At 41.6% G+C, this 21,409-nt stretch overlaps 1 protein-coding gene across 4 annotated transcripts in view; it reads left to right on the top strand.

Annotated features, from left to right (window-relative positions):
• slc44a5b (solute carrier family 44 member 5b) overlaps nucleotides 1–21,409 on the top strand; it is a 57,904-nt gene that overhangs the window by 28,488 nt on the left and 8,007 nt on the right. For 2 of the 4 annotated variants that reach the window (XM_085151288.1, XM_085151287.1), the window contains exons 3-19: nucleotides 3,960–4,033; nucleotides 7,962–8,046; nucleotides 8,328–8,412; nucleotides 8,548–8,661; nucleotides 10,754–10,814; nucleotides 10,912–11,035; nucleotides 12,806–12,889; nucleotides 14,785–14,897; nucleotides 15,199–15,330; nucleotides 16,935–17,034; nucleotides 17,119–17,211; nucleotides 18,448–18,535; nucleotides 19,625–19,887; nucleotides 19,995–20,089; nucleotides 20,178–20,281; nucleotides 20,397–20,470; nucleotides 20,948–21,018. In XM_085151288.1, coding sequence (XP_085007414.1) covers nucleotides 3,960–4,033; nucleotides 7,962–8,046; nucleotides 8,328–8,412; nucleotides 8,548–8,661; nucleotides 10,754–10,814; nucleotides 10,912–11,035; nucleotides 12,806–12,889; nucleotides 14,785–14,897; nucleotides 15,199–15,330; nucleotides 16,935–17,034; nucleotides 17,119–17,211; nucleotides 18,448–18,535; nucleotides 19,625–19,887; nucleotides 19,995–20,089; nucleotides 20,178–20,281; nucleotides 20,397–20,470; nucleotides 20,948–21,018 — 1,760 coding nt within the window. Of the gene's footprint in view, nucleotides 1–3,959; nucleotides 4,034–7,961; nucleotides 8,047–8,327; nucleotides 8,413–8,547; nucleotides 8,662–10,753; nucleotides 10,815–10,911; nucleotides 11,036–11,207; nucleotides 11,253–12,805; nucleotides 12,890–14,784; nucleotides 14,898–15,198; nucleotides 15,331–16,934; nucleotides 17,035–17,118; nucleotides 17,212–18,447; nucleotides 18,536–19,624; nucleotides 19,888–19,994; nucleotides 20,090–20,177; nucleotides 20,282–20,396; nucleotides 20,471–20,947; nucleotides 21,019–21,409 lie in introns of all 4 variants that reach the window. The other 2 variants (XM_085151290.1, XM_085151289.1) reach the window with 2 other exon arrangements.

Here is a 21,409-nt window from a genome sequence, read left to right as displayed (position 1 = left end):
GACCTCAGCAGCCTGAACTTCCTGTCGGACAGCAGCAGCTTAAACACCCGGTGTCCTGGGTGCGTACAGTCCCGTAGGATGCTGCGTGCCCTCTTGAGACAGCGAGTGCTGTACAGGTCCTTCAGGGAGGGAAGAGGATGTCCAATGATTTTTTGGGCCATATTGATAACCCTACGGGTTAAGTAAATAAAGATGTAATTTGTTGTTATTCATCAGAGGTTGTACTTAGTTGATTATATAACCTGCAAGAACAAGATTCTTTTTATTATATCCTGATACATAAACATGTAAAAAGGCCATACTTTCTTTTTCACATGGCTGTAAATCTGATGAAAAAGATTTGATATTAGTATTCAATTCAATTCAATTTTATTTATATAGCACCAAATCACAACAAAAGTCGCCTCAAGGCGCTTCATAGATACAGAGAAAAACCCAACAATCATATGACCCCCTATGAGCAGCACTTTGGCGACAGTGGGAAGGAAAAACTCCCTTTTAACAGGAAGAAACCTCCGGCAGAACCAGGCTCAGGGAGGGGCGGGGCCATCTGCTGTGATTGGTTGGGGTGAGAGAAGGAAGACAGGATAAAGACATGCTGTGGAAGAGAGACAGAGGTTAATAACAGATATGATTCAATGCAGAGAGGTCTGTTAATACATAGTGAGTGAGAAAGGTGACTGGAAAGGAAAAACTCAATGCATCATGGGAATCCCCCGGCAGCCTACGTCTATTGCAGCTTAACTAAGGGAGGATTCAGGGTCACCTGGTCCAGCCCTAACTATATGCTTTAGCAAAAAGGAAAGTTTGAAGCCTAATCTTAAAAGTAGAGATAGTGTCTGTCTCCTGAATCCAAACTGGAAGCTGGTTCCACAGAAGAGGGGCCTGAAAAAGTAGTATATCTTTAGCCTTCCTCAACCTGATAAATTAGATTTATACTGTAAGAAAACATTTTTTATTACAGGGACAGGTGGGATTTTGCAATGAAGCAAAACTCCTTGAGGGTGTCGCTGTAGGCTTTTCTTGAATTAGTCCTTTTCAGAGATAATGTAGGTTTTTACCTCTTTTATGTCCAACGTCAGACTGGCACGCTGCTGTGGAGGCATGTTCCAGTTCTCCTGTGCCTCTTTATCCCCCCCTCTCCAGCCCATTTCTCCGCTACTGGTGGGTGAAGGCACCAAGGATACTTTGATGTTTCTGTGGCCCAAAGGCTTTTCTTAATGAGAACTGGAAGAGAACCAACTCTGTGGTCGCCTTGTTTTCATGTAAGCTCAAAGCCTAAATGAAGTAACCATATCTGTTGATTGAGCAGTCCTCTGCAAGCTACACAGGAGGTGGCATGCTGTAGTGCTAATTTTATTTTCCTATAAGAGTCAAAGATCCAGTCATTGTCACATCTCCACCACTCCAATGTAGTCCTTTCTATAATTACCCCTTCAATAAGTGTGGCTTTAAACTTTGCTTCCGATTCTTTCTCTTCGCCCACTACATGTGACAACTTGCCGAACTGGGCCTAATGTTTGTCAGGAAAACTGTTCACTTGGAAATTTGTCCCTAATGGCTCTCATGACCATGTGAAATATCCCTTTTGTGTGAAGATCTGCCCTCCTTCCTGTAAATGTCTGTTACAAAGGAGGGACAGTCTGGCAGATTCACGCCACAATGGCAGCCACACTATTCTGTGGCACTTCTGCCATCTGTGTCACCTTGACTCCTGCAGAGTATCAGCCTTGCAAATATAATACTGACACAAAAGTTTCCCGTAGCACTGACAAAGGTTCCAGTACTGTTTTTTTGTCTTGCTAAGCAGTACTGCGTGCAAACTGCGTGTGAGAGGCATCTGAAGAGAGCTAAAGCTTGGGATTGAGCCCAGAGTGAAAGCCAAATAGATTTTGTTTAATTATGTTTTCCTGAGATAAGGAAGCAGAATTGTTTTCACTCTGCTCACTTTGTCAGCTTCCCTTAAACACTGACCGTAGCTCGTTTCAAAGGTCACTTTCTTTTAGCGCCGAGTCGCTGTGTTTGCACTGTGTCCCTCTTTTTTGTTTAATCGCAGTTGTTTCCATATGAGGGGAATGAAAATCACAACAGACCTACAGTAACAGTCATATTAAAGTGACGATGAAGCGATATCAGCCCTCAGATCTTCCCAGCTCATCAAACAAGATGTGTGACTGAGTGATAGCTAACTTATTTACCAGCTGGAGGATAGAGAGGGATTCAATAATTGCCATAGCAACACTGACAGCTCTTTTTTGAATTAAATGAAACGATACTCTCTTGCCTCCCTTTGTTAATAACATGCACCATCTCAGCAACTGTTTTGCTGGTAGTGTAGCAGGTTGTCTTTGCACACCGCATACCCACCGTCAGTGTAAAACTGCCGCTGTGTTCACTTGGGAGAGCTGTGCCCACTTCAGTTGCCTTTGTTCCTCTCTTATCTCCGAAAAATAATTGCAGTGCTTCCAGAAAATGGTTTACACCTCAAAATATTTCACAAGTGCCAAGTGTCTATTTAAATGATCAGATAAATCTCTCAGTCGAGTCACTCTCTGAATTCATTGTCTCGTCTATAAAATGCCAGAAAATTGTTACAAATTGTAACACAAGTATTTGTAAAAAAATGAATCTCCCAGTTTCCATCACTCCATAATCAAAATATTGATCTTGGATGTAAAACCAGATACGGTAAAGCCATCTCCAGGTTTTGAGTGGCTAAATCACATTTTGTGTTTGCAATTATCTGCAGTCTTAGTGCAGGTCAGATAAAAGAGATGATAATAAAGTCATTTAAAAACCGGAAACAATGAGTACAGGCTGCCTCGCTGGGACAGAAGAGATTTCCTGCCCTCTGTTTTCAGCAACTACCACCGCTGCTAAGACAGATTGCGAGCTTTACCGCAGTTATTAATGCAGGGCTATAAAAATGATCTACTAATTGTACTTGAAAACAGTCCTAAATCCTTTGCAATCCAAGCTTAAATTAAACAGCAGAGTCTAAGCTAAGCAACAGTCTAAATAGTTTTGCTTGTTTCCTTAAAAATGCATTAAACTGACTTCACTCACTGTAAACACATTACTGTCTATTTAAGCTACTCTCCCTGTCTCCATGGGTTCCTCCACATTGTGTATCATGTCTGTACATCAGTGCTTCAGTCCTTACCGCCTGCTTGGTAATTGTGAAGTAGCGTTTGGAGGCTGAAGAACAGTAGCGCCTGTAAACAACTGTGTAACCATGCTGCATACAAAACAAGGACAGTTCACTCGTTCAAAGAAGCACACAGAGGAAACACTGCACTTCTCTGAGTTCAGGCCTCCTTTGACCTTGGCTTTGAAATCCAGAGGAGATGAGGGTCTCAAGTCAATTTCATTACCATATGGTGTAAAGGGGAGGTTATGCGTGTATGGTACTGCTGGGCACAGTAGATTAAACTTGGCTTCATTCATGGCTGAGGCTGGCAGTAAGAGGCTCTGAAAACAGGCTGGATGGACAGCATTTTTAAAAAGGAAGTCGGGGGTGGGGGGAGGAAGCTTGTTATTTGGGAAACACTGAGACGGTGAATAAAGACTCAGAGGGAGAAAGACTCTGAGATGCAGTTTTAAACTAGCAGAGTAAGGCTGCTGAAGTGAGAGTGGAAACTTCAAATAACGGTGAACCCTGAGGGGCAGTCAGAGTCTCATCAGGAAGTCAGCAGAGCTGCAGTTTCTCTGAAAACACAGATGACACTTACTCGTCTCTGGAAGTAAAGTACTGAGCTGAAACTCTGTTACCATACAATAGTAATTACACTGTCAACGTACACTATACATTCTTTTTCTCTGTGAGGTGAAGCTAATTTCATATTCCCCCTGGGGACACTTTACTAAATATATTTGCATATATTACTGATTTACACTGTTTTCCACTCGTAATCTTGGATTCCTGCGTCACTGTTCCCACATCCCTTTTCTGTTTCCAGGAGCTGCACTGATGTGGTTTGCTGTGTTATCTTTGTCATTGTCATCCTTGGATACATCGCTCTGGGTACTGTGGGTGAGTTTGACAGGTTGCCAGTGATTACATCACACAAACTTTCTTAATGACACACAAACATGTACACACGACGATGAGATGTGTGGCTGCGGTGCAGAAAAATGAATTTCTTTGATAGCCTGTCCTTGCAGGTAGTTTAAAGCGCACCATATGGCTGATGGTATAAAAAGGAAAGGTGAATGCAAATTGTGTTTTGTCTGAAGAGGTCAAAACTCCAGCTACACTTGTAGTATATCAAACAACTTTACTGCAAAGCTGTTCAATATACACTCACCGGATGCTTCATTAGTTGCTCCTTAATGCAAATATCTAGTCAGCCAATCATACGACAGCAACTGAATGCATTTAGGGATGCAGACAAAGACGACTTGCTAAAGTTTAAACTGAGCATCAGAAGGGAGAATAAAGGTGATTTAAGTCACTTTGCGTTTGACATGCTGGTCTGAGTATTTCAGGAACTGCTGAATTGCTGGGATTTCGCAACCTGACCATCTCTAAGGTTTAGAGAAAAAGAGAAAATATCCAGAGAGCAGCAGTTCTTTGGCTGAAAGTCCCTTGTTGATATCAGAGGTCAGAGAAAAATGACCAGACTGCTTCAACCAGGATCTTTTTTTGGCACCCATAGCACCAGCGGAGCATTATTTCAAATGCCACAACCAACCTGGGTGCTGCTGCTAACAATGAAGCGACATTGTTGTGTGTCATGCCACAAGGCTTAAATCATCTGAAACTGGTTTCTTGAAAATGAAAATTAGTCCACTGTGTTCAATCCAGCAGAGCATTTAGGATGTGGACCAAAATATCCCAGGATGACTTCAGCACTTAATTAGGATAGTTCTGAAGGTGAACTTGTTACTAACAAGATGTATCTAATGATGTGTTGCTGAAGTGTTGACTTCCTAAAATTTGGCCTTCTTCCACCTTGGAAGTGTTTTAAACTTGTGGTAGCAGCGTCTACGCTCTGAGGTTTTGTTTGACAGTAATATACCTAGGGATGGGTATCGTTTAGGTTTTTTTACTTTTGAAACGGTGCCGGTGCTTAAACGGTGCTCAAACCAGTGCTTAAAGAATGGAGAACACAAAATTGGTCCAAAAACCTCTCACGTTCAGCTGTTTTTTTGTAAAAAGATAACAATGTTAGCCTTTTCTGCAGCTATAGGGGATTTATGGTATCACTCTTGGCTGGAAGCAGTGCTTAAACAATGGAAAAAACACAAACTTTGTCCAAAAACCTCTCATGTTTAACTGTTTTCCACTTTTTCTTTGGTCATTTTAGCCTTTTTGGCCAGGGTGAAGGGAGTATCTGCCATCAAACAAGAAGACAGCTGCATGTAGCTATGACGGTGTTTGCTAGTTCACCTTACATGCATTAATGTAATAACGTGGTTAGCCTACTCAACGTAAATTACACACGAACAACATTAAGCTACTCACGCAGAGAAGAACGGCTGCTGCTGCCATCATCATCCTCATCATTTCTGCTACACTGGCAGGGCTCCGGGTCCGATAACAGGCACCACACCCGCAGTAGATGTGCTCGGTGTGAGGTCGCGCAGCAAGCTATCAAATACGGCGCATTTCTCGGCTTTAAAAAAAACCGCTATGCGTCGCCAGGTGTTTCATCAGATTTGAGGTGTTACCTCCTTTGACAGTATCACAGTATCAGCTTAAAGCACTTGTTGCAGCTGCTGAGTTTGCATCTTTTGCTGTGAAGTACAGCCAGACTTTTGACCGCTTCGCCTTGGGCATTTTTAATCTGTAGCTCTGCTCTAAAAGAACGTACGTACCTGGACCCGCCTACTATCCTCGGAAACGTAAAATGATTGGCTAGAATCTAAAGTGTATCACAGCACAGGAAAAAAAAAAAAGCACCGAAATAAAGCACCGAAATGTGCGCTGCTTTTCGGTCTGGTTACTACCGTTTATGTCAGAACCGGTGCCAGAACCGGTACCCATCCCTAAATATACCACAAAAAAAACTTCAATTGTCAGCAGTTTTGTTTGTTTTTTTTAGTTGACCTGATCAGAATTTCTGATGGCTTTTTACAAAATGTTTGATATCCACAGCTCCATCAAAGAATGGGAGTTTCTCATGATAAGCAGAAGAAGTTGGATATATTTGACCTTTCTTCCTTTACTCGCTGACCAGCACGTTAATGCATCTCTTCTCTCTTTGTAACACATGTAACACACGTAACAAAGTTGGGGACAGTCCCAGTGCTGTCACTAAACTGGGCTTTATCTTGCCAGCTTACTGCCAGTTGATTCATGTTTCAGTAATTGGACTTCCTGTTTCCAAATAATTTTAAACAAGCGACGTGTATGACGCTGCATGCAACATGTCTGCAGTCACCTAAAGAACGTGGCCTTCTGCCTTCATCCTTTGCAGTTTCATCCTCCTTGTTGTGACTTGTAGAGCATCTTAATTGTGCTGCCTCACATTCAGCACAGTCCCTCATTGACTGGCAAGGTGAAAGGCCTTAACACTGTGTTGTTTAGCTTGGCTAAATTAATGAAACACAAGCATTGCTCAGAAAATAGATTCTTAGGGCTGCCACCGTCCTATCTAGAGAAAAGGAGCAGAACAAATTAGATGATTGATTTCTTTGTCTTTTGTTGTGTTTCTTCTTAATTACTATTCATACCCTTGCTTAAATAAATTAGCATTTTTGTATTCTTAATTGTTTTGGTTACTTTTTAACATACACGGCCTTGACATTAGGCACTCAGAAATGTTTGATATAGTGCAGAGGTTTCGTTTTGTTACAGCTGTGTCTGAATGCTAATCTGTGTCTTTTGTTTTTATCAGCAGATCATTTTCTTAGTAACTAATTACCGATTACTTCCCCAAAAAAGTAATCCTGTTACTTTACTAATTACTTATTTTCAAAAGTAATTAATTACTTAGTTACTTAGTTACTTTTTAAAAACACGATTTACAACCTGAATAGGTGATAAAGTGATAGATCTTTCAGCCCAATTCTACTTTTTCTGCATAATCATCATACAAAATTTAATCAAATGGAAAAGTCTCTTTTTAAAACTTGTTTTATTAGTTTTAATCTTTTAACTTTATGCATCAAGCAAAATTTTAATTATCTGCAACATTCTCTGACTGGAAGAAATTAGTTTAACATTTAAACCTATTTTCTGCACATTCCAGCACATAAAATAAAATATTTTTTGTGTGTTTACACTCAGTCTTTCAAATAGATGCAAGTAAAACACAGCAGAAAATAAATAAAGTCAAAGACTAGCGGTCCTGTTGCTCTATTTTCACCTGTAAAGCAGGAGTGGGGTAGGCGGAGGGTTACCCTGGTGCAGGTGTGCAGCGGTCAGTGGAAGAATCCGCGAGTTTCTCTGTGAGTTTCCCATTACGTCGTAGCTACTCGGTGCTTGTTTGGAAGTTTAGGGGTTTTTTCGCTGTAAAAAGAAGTTTTCTTCCCACGCACAACGGACACTAATGTTTTTGTCACTTTTTATGGAATCAAACTCAAATTAAGGTCAGTACTTCCACGCTTTAAACGCTGCACGCTCATACTCTCTCTGCACTCGATATATGATCCATTGTTGATCTGCACACAGCTGTTGTCACGAACGTCGCACTCGCTTACGTCACTGTCATGAGACATTCTCGCAAAAAAATCACGGTTTTAGTAACGCAGTAACGCAGCGTTCCTACGGGAAAGTAACGGTAATCTAATTACCGTTTTTGCAATAGTAATCCCTTACTTTACTCGTTACTTTAAAAACTAATCAGATTACAGTAACGCGCCCATGTCTGTTTAGGAATACAGACAGTCTGAACTGGGGTAACTGGCTGGCCAGTGGCCTCATGTTCTTAAGCAGGTAGACCAGTTTGAGCATGATTTGGGGGATTTTAAAATTCAAGCACCTGAAATAAAAAGCTCTGTTGGTGTCGTTTCAGCCTGGATTCACGGTGACCCCAGGAAGGTCGTCTATCCAACAGACAGCCGCGGTCAGTTCTGTGGCCAGCAGAACACCCCCAATGCGTGAGTGGAAAACTGTCTTCTTCTTAAATTGTTTACAGTGGAATAATTATGTTGTCCAATTCGTCCGTCAGCATTATGTTGTTATCTTTACATGAACAATAGCCATTGTCTACCATTCAGTACACTGAGATGATTCTTGATTAATCCTGGCAAGTTTTATTGCACAGCACGCTGTGAGTGTGAGCACCTCCATGCTGGCTGATAAAACACTGCACAGTAATGGACTTTTGGATCTGTCTAATCTGACTCCCCTTTTTTGTCTTCGTCTTTTGTCTTCACAGAAACAAAGCCATATTATTCTACTTCAACATGCTGAAATGTGCCAATCCTGCAGTTTTAATTAACCTCCAGTGCCCTACAACCCAGGTAGGAGATTGAACGAAGCCCCGTTTTGTAGCTCTGTGTACAGCGCTTGATGTCTCTCTCTCCAACTTTTTCGCCACGCACGATTATGCAAGATTGATGGGCGCTCTCATTAAGACGATGTGTTGCCTTCCTCAGCTCTGCGTCTCGAAGTGCCCTGACAGATTTGCCACTCTCCTGGATGCAATGAATACCAAAAACTGGGAATATTACAAGCAATTCTGCAAGCCAGGCTTCGAGATTGGCAGTAAGGTGAGAGATAGAGGGTAACAGGGCATTTTGTTTTTTTGCAAACTCGGTGGAAGTGTGAGATTGTGTTAAATCAGTGCTGCTTTGAGACCAGCTCATGTACAATACATTGGACACTTAGCTGGGAAATATGTGCAGTTACTTAATGACACGTGCAAAAATAAATATAAAGTATATACGAGTATCTTAGGCTACGTTCACTCTGCAGGTCTTGATGCTCAATTCCATTTTTTTGATCAAATCTGATTTTTTTGTCTGCTCGTTCACACTACAAATAAAATGCGACAGCAAACGCGCTCTAGTGTGAACGCTCAAAGCGCCCGCATGCGCAAAAGAAGACGTCACACACAACGCGCTCTGTTTAGACCCAGACCAACAGTATTGTTTGACTGATGGCTCTTAATATAAAGACTTCAGACTTTACGTTTCCCAATTTTTGCTTTAAGTTATTTTGTTATTTACATAATAATGTAAATAACCTAATAATGATCCTTATTGCTGTTTTAGAGGAGCGCTGCTTCAAAGGATAGTTGCAGATTTCTGTCAGAATCTGCAGATTATACAGTACAAATAAAATGTTCACGTTTCTCCAACGTTGTCTTCCCAACAGTTTCACCTGATGGCCAGGAAGCGTTCACGATGTCTTCTCCGGCGCTGATAATTGGCGTCTGTCTTGTGTCAGTGACGTAAAAGACGGATTTAATGTGACATGACCATCAAACAGCAGCTTTCTAAAACATCAGATATGTATCGGATTCAGTATCACATACGAAAGTGACCCAGATCGGATTTGCGCCATTCACAGTATCATGATGGGATATGGGTCGCACAGGGTCAGAAAAGTCGGATTTGATGCGCTTTCGCCTGCAGTGTGAACGTAGCCTAACAGGCTTGAAAGTCACTATTTGGTATCTGCACCTTTATTCTTAAATACCACCTGATCCCAAGCTTTCTTCAAGTAGTCTTCAGGAACAGTTCTCCAGGATTCTTGAAGGACATTCAAAGCTCTTCTTTGGATGTTGCTGCCTTTTGTTCTGTTCTCTGTCAAGATGATTCCACACGGTGAGGTCCGAGATCTGAGGAGGCCAATCCATGGCTGACAGTGGTCCGTTGTGTTTTTATATCCAGGAATGCTTGCAGTGCACTACTGTTTGGGAAAATTGTCATGCTGAAAATGAAGTCGCCGTCAATCGGACACTTTTCAGATGGCATTACATGAAGGATCACCATCTGATGGTGGTTCAGAATTTGAACGAGACCCTCAACCCCAAACCATGACTGAGCCTCCACCATATTTTACAGACACACTGTGCAATGGTCAGGTGCATCTCTCAGTTCCTTTCAGGACTTTGTTGGATATTTGTTCCTATTTCTTAGATATTTTTTTAGGCCTCACACTTCTTACAAAGAAATGAGAGATGACTCGTGACTTTAACACAGAACTACTCCAAATTTTTCAGAGCTCTTTGGACCTTTTCTTTATTTTCTAGAACATTTTTGAAACGATTTCATCAGTTTTAGTCTTTCTAATAATGAAGAGCACATTTTGAGCTTCGCGAGATGGGCGGAGGTGAGCTAGCAGCCACTCATGCTTATCACAGCCCTGTTGCGTCAGCTGGCAGCGGTTCGGTGGCGGTGACGCCGGCGTTATGGTGCATGAAAGTGAGGTGTTGTGTGGGAGCACTTTACAGCTCAGACTGTCTGAATTGAATCATAGTTTCCGCTTTCCACGTCATCACTAAGTATGACAAACTCTGTTACATCTGTCTGTAAAATCTGTGAGTTGTGTGTTTAGTTTACTTTAGATACGTTTAGATGAATGATAATTATTGTAACTTGCATAAGTGTTTTTAAATTGAATTTATTTATGGTGCATTTTCAGTTGGACATTTCATTGCAGGACTTGTGAATGACAGAGAAACATACAAGATTTTTTTAAATGCTCAAGCAGGCACGACAGATTCAAACAAAACAAGATCACAAAGAGAAGAAGTTCTTTTCTGTCTTTGTAATAAAGGCTGTGAGGAGTGAACGCTCAGGGAAAAGTCACTTGTTTTCAGCTCTTTGAATCATTATCTCTTCTGTTCCCTTTCAGTCAGTCAGAGAAGTCATACGAGATGAAGACTGCCCGTCTATGATTGTGCCAAGCAGACCTTGTAAGTGAATCTGAGCAGCTCTAAATACATTGCCTCAATAACTTACTGTTTGTTCTGCCGAGAGGGTAAATACAACAAATCTACAAATGTGTTTCAGTCCTTCAGCGGTGCTTCCCTGATTTCATTAGAAGAAATGGAATTTTAACTGTAGCCAATCAGACCATCTTCAAAGACGGCGAGAATAACAAGAGAAGTGTCGACGACCTCAAAGATGCTGCCAAGTAAGATCTGCTCCCCTGCAACACCAGCCTTTGCCCTACTTCTTTAACGGGTTCATTTTTAGCAGGAGGAGAATCACAGATTACGATTTGGCAAACAAAACAAACAATGAAACTACATTTTTTTAAATCCCCTCTAGAATAAAGTGTTTTTAAACTGTTATACTGTCTGTAGGGATGCCAACTCTGCACCCAGAGAGATCTGGACAGAAATAACAGGGTAGGACCAGCGGGCATTTTACTGATGCCCATGAATGTGCTCAGTCACATTCAAAGTCATCTGCATGCTTATTGCATGGAAATAAAGCTTACCTACAAACTCAAGAGCCTGAGCCAATGCTATGGGTCTCTACAAGCTTAGCTGCTTTGTATGTATGTATATATATGTTATCAGCATGTAAAAGGGCCGAGGCAGCAAACGTCAAAAATCATGTATTTAGACCAGTGAGCTGATATCATGATCATACATGATTTGTATGGCTGCAGTAATCTACCTTGAATAATATAACTTGATGCTTTTTCTTTAGCCAAGTAACCGCCAACATAAAGTAGAAAGGGCTCAAAAATGATTAATTTCAGCTTTTTAACTTTGCTTCTGCTTTAGCCAGTTGCTTTATATAAACTAACCTGCTCACCTGTGCTGTTTATCAATAAGAATACAGAACTATATTTTTTGTTTGTGGCATTAGATGCAAAATAGGGCAAGTTAATACCTCAAAACATCAAGTCATCGCCTTTACCTTCTGTGTGTGTAAATTAGAGAGTGCTGTGCTGCCCCCTGGTGGTCATTAGTTTTTATTTTTTCCTCTCCTGGCGCAGATTTTGGGAGCGATCCAAACTCTTGTATGTGTGGACACTGAACAGTGACCTTAATTAGACAGTAAGGTTTAGAATTGATGCTGGCGTCCTGTTTGTCCCACAGCAATGTTATCTTACCCTCTATGCCTCACCAATTTCAAGATATACCTGAGTCACTTCTACAGTAAACTTTTCAGTAATCATATTCTGACTTTGCTGCCAGTTCTGTAGTTTAAATACTCCCCAAGTGTTTAATGACGAGTGGAGCTATTTAATGAACCCAGAAGGCGAGCTGTGAAATCAACAGGCACTTCCTTTTGTGCTTATCTGAGTTAGAGTGACGGGGACCTGAGGTCTATCCCAGCTTACACTGGTGTGGTATGCCCTGGACATGCTAACACCGAGAAACAAACTCACATCCACACCTACCGGTGCAAAATTTCTGATTCCTGCTCTGTTTGAATTCTGATATTCAGCAAAAACTCATCTTCAAACATCTTCAGTGGAGATTACTTTAAAAAAAAGATAATACTGAGTCTGTGACGTTTACTATCTGAAGCATTTATGTTATTACTGTGGAAATGAACATGTGACTCCTGGTCTAACACATCCATTACTATTTGCTTTACCACTAAGTGCTCCTCTGAATGATATTCACTTCTATACTATTTCCCCCCCTGCTGTAATAGCTGCCAGTACTGCTTCTGTAACTCTACTTGTTTTCTGGCTCTTTGATATGAAACTTGAGCAGCTCTTACAACTGACATTATCAAAAGCATTTTAGAGCTATAGCTGTCTCTGTTCCACGATGAAAGCAGTAAAGATCAATCGGCTGTCAAAACGTTTTTGAGAAATCCTTGTGAACTAAGAGGCTTTAGCATAAATCCACCAAAGTGCGTCCCTGTGCTGTTTAATCACTTTCTGTCAACTCCTCTTCCTCCTATTTTTTCCATTTCACCTTTTACTGAACCACAGAGGTATCGCCAGTCTGCTGGATGCCAAAGAAGTCGGCATGAAGATCTTCGAAGATTATGCAAACTCCTGGATCTGGATCCTTGTGTAAGAATGGCTTTTGGTCATTTTAGTGATTCAATTCATATGAAGAGAAAAATCTCTGATTCGTTGATGAGATTATGAAAATGTTCACATTATTACTTTGATGAAGATGCTCCTGCTGTTTATGATCTTTTAACCCATCAACTATTATTTGCAGTCATGTTTAAAGAGGAAGTTGTTTGGTTTGTTATTAGAACAACCAAACTTTTGATCCACTAAAAACGGTGGATATACTTTAATAATATAAATCCTTTAACAAATAGAAACTGATAGATCTTATATTCTTTTGTATGATGTACATCCCAGGCCTCAGACATTTGTTGTGTCACCTGAAGCAGAGATTATTTCTCATACGTGTTTTGCACATTTGTTCGCCAGCCTCGCATCAGCTTCCTGACATTTCAGGATCGGTGATATGACAGAGAATTCTTGAAACAGAGCCAGAGGCAGCAAAGCTAAATCATAATGCACCAACATGCTTCATGCTGGTCAGAACACCCAAACAACTCAGGGATGTTTTATTCCTGTCATCAGAGCTTCACGTCGGTCCTGGAGACTCTGATTGTAACAGCAGTTTGACTGTTTTCAGGACTATTGCCTGAGATTAGTTTCTAAACAGCAGCGTCACAAACACATTGCAGTCACAACACTTGACACCAAAGATGAAATCGAGGCTCCACACGTACCCGGGTATTTTTGAAAACGCAGATTTTTCTATGCGTTTGCACCTTTCGTCCACACGTAAACGGCGTTTTACGGTGAAAACGGAAGTTTCTAAAAACGCCTGTCAGGGTGGATATTTTCGAAAGCTCCGTTTTTGCATTTATGTGTGGACGAGAAAAATGGAGAAAAGGTAGTGTCAAAGATGTGCGCCTTTTTTGACGTCACAGTGTGCGCCACGTTATTGTTTCGGTGAAATGAATTTCTACAATACTCTTACTGTTAATTGTTCTCTCTGCAGTGTTTAAATGCTTACATACACACACAGTTACTGTCCCTCCACACATACGACTCCGTTCTGCTTCTATCCCCCAACTTTGTTTACTATTTCCCACCGAGGCTTCTAGACTTCTGATTGGCCAACATTTCTACACGGTTAGGAATATAGCGCCACCTGCTGCTTTGGCATGTTCCTAGCAGCGTTTTCCTTCATTTCTGCCTTTACGTGTGGACGGGATTATTTTTTAAAACGAAAACGGAAAATCTCCGTTTTCAAAAATACCCGTGTACGTGTGGACGTAGCCTCATACTTTTAACTCGGGCAACGTCCACACTAATACGTTTTCGTTTGAAAGTGCATCTTTTCTCCCCGTTCTGTCCTCCCGTCTACACTGAGCCGGCGTTTTCGTTCAAGGCAAACGCAGCGTTTTGAAAACGCCGTTTTCCCGTCGCAGTGTGACAGGAACCAGGAGCCTTTTCGAAAACGATGGCACATTTTAGTCATGTGATGCAGTCATGTGACCAATTAAACTACGATAGCGGAGGGCAGCGGTTGTTTTGTTTGCTCTCAGTTTTGACAGCCCTGTTAAAGATTAATATCAGTCTGTAAATGCTCCAGCTTTAATTCAAATTCTTTAATTCTCACTCGCTTTTGCAACTTTGTACTTTTGTGTTACTCGCAGCAACAACTCCAGGTCATTTCGCCGCGACGTTTCAGAGAGCCGGAAAGTAAATAAGCGGCAGGCCGAATCTTGTTGCGTTTCACGCATGCGCAAAGCGCCTTGAGGCGACTGCTATATAAATAAAATTGAATTGAATGCGCAGGACTGGAGCGTAAGTGTTTTCGGCCGTTTCAATGTGGACGCACAACTCTGTGAAAACGACTGAAAACGCTGGTGTGGACACGGAGCGTTTTCAAAGACTTGATATTGTTTTTTGTTTTGTTTGTGGTGTTGCAGAGGTCTGGTGATAACCATGGTGGTCAGTCTGCTCTTCATCTTGCTGCTGCGCTACACTGCTGGTGTGCTGCTGTGGCTCGTCATCTTTGGTGTCATCGTTGCAGTGGGATACGGTGAGGATGCAGAAACACGTGTAGTCATGTGGCTTGCTGTGTATTTAGTCCAAGTGTAAAAAACAATGAAGTGAATGAACTGAAGAAGCTTCTCGGATGAGAGGTGAAACGTTTTCAAGCAACTTAAAGAAGTCCAGACGCTTTTCTTTCTAAGCTCCTTAGACTACGATGAGCTGGATCACTGAGAACCTTCACAGACGTTAAAATAAATTCTTTTACCTGAGCCTTTCCCACCAGTTGTGCTGTGAGCAGTCATGGCGAGACTAGTAGATCATCTTCACTGTTTCATTCTCTCTCTCAGGCATTTGGCACTGTTACTGGGAATACAGCAACCTGAGCAGGAAGCCAGGCTCCAATGTCACCATCACTGACCTTGGCTTCCACACAGACTTCAGCATTTATCTTCAGCAAAGCCAGACGTGGCTCATCTTCAGTAAGTTGTCATCCACTAGCAAAGCAGCACTTACTGTAACGCTGGTTTGTGCTTTACGTGCACGGCAGTTTCCTGGTTGTATGTATTACTGCTGTTAATTCCTCACAAACCAAACCGAAATTGTGACATTGTTTGTCTTGGTGAGCTTTTCAAAACTGTGATTATAGCAAATATTTTTGATTTAGATGCTTGCACTGGGAATGTTTCGATCTTTTATGCGTGTAATCCCAACCTTTGCTGTCGTGTCAGGTTGGTATGTTGTTCTGTACTTACAGACATCCTGTTCTTGTGGAAAGGAAGCCTCTTGACCCCCTTGTGGGAATTTATTTAAATTTGGCACAGATGTCCATTTGAACTCATTTGAACTGATTAGATTTGGATGATCAAAAGTCAAGGTCACTCACTGTCAGGTCGTCTGAATTATCAGGAGCACCCAGAGGGAACTGCTTTACACCTGGCACAAACTGACTTGGACTCACAGATGACCTGATCAGAAATTAGTATTCAAGGCCGCTGTGATCTAACCAGCACTTTTTAGTAGGGCTGCCACGATTAGTCGACTAGTCACGATTACGTCGACTATCAAAATCGTCGACGACTGATTTAATAGTCGACGTGTCGTTTGAAGCTTTGTAAGATCACAAAAGACGCAGGAATAAGTAGTAGGATTTAAGAGTGTAATAACGGACTGAAACAGAAGATGGCAGCACTGCATGTACAAGGATGCCAGCTGCCGTTAAACCCCGAAGAAGAAGAAGCTGTGTCCCAGTTTTCATAGCGCAGCCCAGCTCAGTTTCCAACAATGGCGGCAGCTAGTTAGTTTTAATATTACTCTTTTTGGGTCACAAAATAAACGTTTAACATATTTTCAGGCGAGAATGTAGCTGTGTAAACCTCAAATATCTGCTCGGTTTATCAAGACACCACATATTTTCAAAAGTGCTCCGATGTTTTCGGAGACGTCTGTTAGCCACTAGCTCGATAGCTAGCCGGGGGCTAGGCTAACTAGAGCCGTGAGAACACCGGACTCCCGGCAAATCGTCTTCAAACCCACCGCCGTCTTTCGCTACTCAGGTTAAATATATATAAGTCACTTAGATAACTTAAAAATGTTATTGTTTGGCTTTTTTTTTTGTATTTTATTTGTTCCTGAGTAAATCGGTTTGGCTGAGATTAAAGTTATAGTTTTTACACAGCTGAATAAACGTCAAGCAGACAGCTGATTATCAGAAGTGTGAGATGCTCGAGAATTTACTCCGGTGTCCTGTTATATTTTAGATAGCAATGAGTTTATTAAACTTCACCAAAACAATCTGCAAATTTCATTTAAATTTAATAAACTATCATCTTGTCTTTATTTTTAGTTAGCACAGACCTTAAACACTTACAGCTGTAAGCTAATGATAGTTATATAAGAGCAGATGCTGCTGATGCAATAAGCTGTACGTTTTATGTCCAATGGATGATGATCTGATTAGTCGACTATCAAAATAATCGTTTGTGGCAGCCCTAGTTTTTAGCCATGACTCATTTTGAGCGAGCACTTTCTAAATATCTAAACGCATATTTGTTACGCTGCTGTTGACTCAACCGTTATTTCGCAGTGATCTTGCTCTCTGTGACTGAAGCCGTCATTGTGATGATGCTGATATTTCTGAGGTCGAGGCTGCGCATCGCTATTGCATTACTGAAGGAGGGAAGCAAGTGAGTATGGATACTGCTTCTGATAATTAAACAGTGCGTTTTGCTCTTTTTCATGAATTTAATGTTTTTCTTGGGGTTTTTCAGGGCAATCGGCTACATCATGTCCACCCTCTTCTACCCTGTCATCACCTTTTTCCTTCTGGCCATCTGCATTGCTTATTGGGCTGTCACAGCAGTGTATCCTTCCAAATACTGACAAACTGAAGCAGAGTTTCATGTAGAGAATTAAAGGAGTTGAGCTGCCTTGAAGCAATCTGTTTTTTACTACAGACGAATTGCAGCATGTTAATTAGGATCATCCACAAGATAATGTGTATTATCAGTAAAGATGTTCAATTAAACAGGTTAAATTCAGGTTTTTTGATGTTGTGCCACAGCATAATTTACATAATTTACATAATACTACAGTATTATAGAGAAAGCTAGTAGTTCCCTTTGAGCGTGCATTCAGCAACAGTGGAGAGGAAAAAGTCTAGAACCAGGCACAGGTAAGTCAGGATCATGGATTGGTTGTTGCATATGCTCACAGGTGACTTTGCTAGGTACACCTTGTTATCACAAGGTTGGACTCTCTGTTACTTTCATAACTGCCTTAGTTCTTAATGGCATCAACAAGGTGCTGAAAATATTCCTTTTGGTCCCTGTTGTCCTGACAGCATTGCACAGTTGTTGCGCATTTGTCGGCTGCACGTCTAGGATGCAAATGTCCCGTTCTACCACGTCCCACGGGTGCTGTGTTGGATAGATCTGGTGACCGTGGAGGCTGTTTGAGTATAGTGAACTCATTGTCATGTTCAGGAAACTAATTTGAGATTATCTTTTGACATGATGATGGAAACGGTTGTTGCTAAACAGCCGAAAGTATCCTCCACACGATTACACCACCATCCCCATCCTGAACCAGTGAATTAAGGCAAGAAGGATCCATGCCATCATTCATATTGTTTATGCTAAATTTTTCCAGCTGAAACTCATCAGACCAGGGAACATTTTTTAATCTTCTGTCGTCCAATTTTGGTGAACTTATGCAGCATCAGTTTTTTAGCTTACAGGAGTAGCATCTGTTTTGGCCGTCTGTTTCAAGTTTCGATATCTTGTGCGTTCAGAGATGCTCATCTGCGTACCTTGATAAGAATGATTGTGGTTGTTTAAGTTACTCTTCCCTTCCTATCAGATCGAAGCAGTCTGGCCTTGCTCCTATGACCTTTGACATCAGCATTTTCACCCAGAGACTTGTTTGTGATTTACTGATTAGATATTTGTGCGAACAATCAGTCAAACAGGTGTACCTAATGAAATGGCCCGTGAGTCTTTGTAACAAGTAAGTGAAGCAGTCAAGGAAGTCCAACGACATGTTCTTTAACTCGCTGATTCTTGAGTGTTGAATTTTTCCTTTAACTAGTTGACCCTCAGCTTCTTAGCATCATCGGGTAACGCAGTCTACAAGGTCACACCTGCTGATGATAAATGCATGTATGCAAACCTCACATGCAATCCACAGGTTAGCCCTATGCTCCCTTACAGTTTATTACTGAAAATGTTTAGTTACCGTGTAATTTCTCCATCACGTGGCATGAAAAATATCTCTTGATTGGATTCGTCCTTAGCAGTAAAGTGTAATTAGTCAAATTAGGTGTAATAGCTGCTTTATGTCTTATTAATAAAATGTCTTAATGTAAATACATTAGATGTTCCGATTTAAATCGAGTTTAATTAGTGGCTGGCAGCAACAAACATTTATCTGACAGATGTTATTTATCAGCCAACAAGTAATTTGAGCATGTAAACAGATGAATATTCACGGATTCCCTTAAAGCTATTCATGTGGAAATAATTTATATTCAAGGTAGAGGCAGGAAAGACAGGAAGAGACAAGTGGCGATTAAGTATCTTGATTATGGTCAAAGGAGCTTGCAAAGAAAAGCGTCTGGACTTCTTTAAGTTACTTGAAGACGTTTCACCTTCATCCGAGAAGCTTCTTCAGTTCTAAGGTCAAATGGTGGAGAGTCCCAGATATAAACCTGGTGGGAGTTTCCCCCCACAGAGGGACAAAAGGACCCCCTGATGATCCTCTAATCGCCTGAGCCAAGGTGTGGAACTGGGTGTGGGTCCCAATCAGCCAGAGTTTCAGGTGAGCTCATTGTGAAACCTGGCCCCACCTTATCATGCGAATTCCTGAGGTCAGATGGCCCAGGATGTGAGTGGGCGTTAAGGCGTCTGGGAGTGAACTCAAAACTGGATTATAGATGGCAGACAGTTGGTGTCGTAAACCACGGCCTCTGTTCAAAGATGGTCGCTCACCTATGTCCTCATCAGGGGGTCCTTTTGTCCCTCTGTGGGGGGACCCTCCCACTAGGTTTATATCTGGGACTCTCCACCATTTGACCTTAGAACTGAAGAAGCTTCTCGGATGAAGGTGAAACGTCTTCAAGCAACTTAAAGAAGTCCAGACGCTTTTCTTTGCAAGCTCCTTTGACTACGATGACCTGGATGACTGAGAACCTTCACAGACATATCTTGATTATGGTGACAAATAGAATCCTGTTATTTCTGACGGCGCATCGAGATCTAATCTGCTGCTTTATTTCAGACCTTCAGTAAGACCAACATTACCAAGGTGTGCCCCGGGTCACAGTGTATGTTCGCCTTCTACGGTGGGGAGAGTCTGTACCATCGCTACATCTTAGTTTTCCATCTGTGTAACCTCTTTGTGTTCCTCTGGCTGGTCAACTTTACCATCGCCCTGGGCCAGTGCACCCTGGCCGGGGCCTTCGCTTCCTACTACTGGGCCCTGAAGAAGCCAAAAGACATCCCTGCCTGCCCCCTCTACTCCTCCTTTAGCAGAGCTATACGGTGAGTACAGTCCCAAAACAAGCGCAAATCCATTAAGACGCTGAAACGTGAAAGTAAGAACGTGAGGAAAATGTTTTCATTTAATATTCTCCGTTCTTGTGGCACAGTTATCACACAGGTTCTCTGGCCTTTGGCTCGCTAATCCTTTCTGTGGTGCAGATGATCCGAATTGTTCTCGAGTACCTGGATCACAAACTGAAAGGCAAGCTTGGAAACCCTTCGAGGCCTCTTACTAATTTATTACTGATTATTTCAAATGATATTTATTTATATTCCTGATTTTTATCCAGTTTCTCAAAATGCCTGCGCTCGATTCTTGCTCTGCTGCCTCAAATGCTGCTTCTGGTGCCTGGAACATTTTATCAAGTTTCTAAACAGAAACGCATTCATTATGGTGAGTCATTCCTAGTAACACTCATTTATTGCAGACATCTGTTAGCAGCTGTTGATTGGTCCAGCTTCGGTGCTTAGCTACCCGCAACCCAGCACTCTCTGCTTCTCACCAACAGATGGCAATATATGGGAAGAACTTCTGCACCTCCTCCAAGGATGCTTTCTTCCTCTTAATGAGGAATGTTGTTCGGTAAGTCCCAGTTAAATGTTTTAGAGCCACATGGCTAAAAAAAACCCCTCAGCAGAGTACAGATGCTGCTGAGGTGGTAAAGCTAAAGCTTCTTCTTTACCATAAAAAATGCCAGAACGTAACAGATACGGGCAAAAAAACAAAGAAGTATATTTACTGTCATCGTGTTTGTGAAATAATGGGGCAGTTTCAGTTGACGTAATGCACGGGAGTTTGTATCTCTGCTGTTTGTGTTTCTCTTCTACCTCAACTTGAGGTTGGCTGTAACTCAGGAGGTAGAGCAGGTCATCTAATTGGCAGGTTGGTAGTTCGATCCCTGGCTGCTCCCGTGTGCATGCCAAATATCCTTGGGCAAGATACAAGTTGCTCTCTGATGTGTCCATTGGAGTATGAATGTAACTGTTGGTGCTCAGCTGGAGGTGAGAGGCACTATAATAGGAACCAGTCCATTTACTCACGTTGTCTTCCTCCCGGCAGGGTGGCCGTCCTGGACAAGGTGACCGACTTTCTGCTGTTCTTGGGAAAACTGCTTATTTCAGGAAGTGTTGGTGAGTTTATCTTTTATTTGGATGCATGCAATAAGCTCTTTATTTACTTATTTAATTTGCATCATTATAAGTTGACACTTACATCCCAGTAGGTGGCTGACATGAATTTGGAGGACCTTGATTTCACTTCAGAGCTCATATATTAAACGTAAACCTTGATTCTAGATGTTACTCTGATTTATACTAACCACTTGTTTAGTATAACTAACCACTTGTTTTGTTTCAGCAGCTTTTTATATCTGCAGATCCTTTATTGTAAGCCTTCAGCATATCATGAGACCCTTGTGTCAAGTTCCACCCACTCGGTGTTTAATCTCCTTTAAAGCCAATGAGGATTTTACAGTTTTTGTTTATTTTAAATGATGTAAGAAAATATATATTTGCTTGTTAC

The sequence above is a fragment of the Neolamprologus multifasciatus genome, chromosome 23 (assembly GCF_963576455.1).
Source record: "Neolamprologus multifasciatus chromosome 23, fNeoMul1.2, whole genome shotgun sequence".
Classification (NCBI taxonomy): Eukaryota; Metazoa; Chordata; class Actinopteri; order Cichliformes; family Cichlidae; genus Neolamprologus; species Neolamprologus multifasciatus.
Note: the sequence above shows the minus strand (reverse complement) of the source record. Positions and strands in the feature narration are given on the sequence as shown.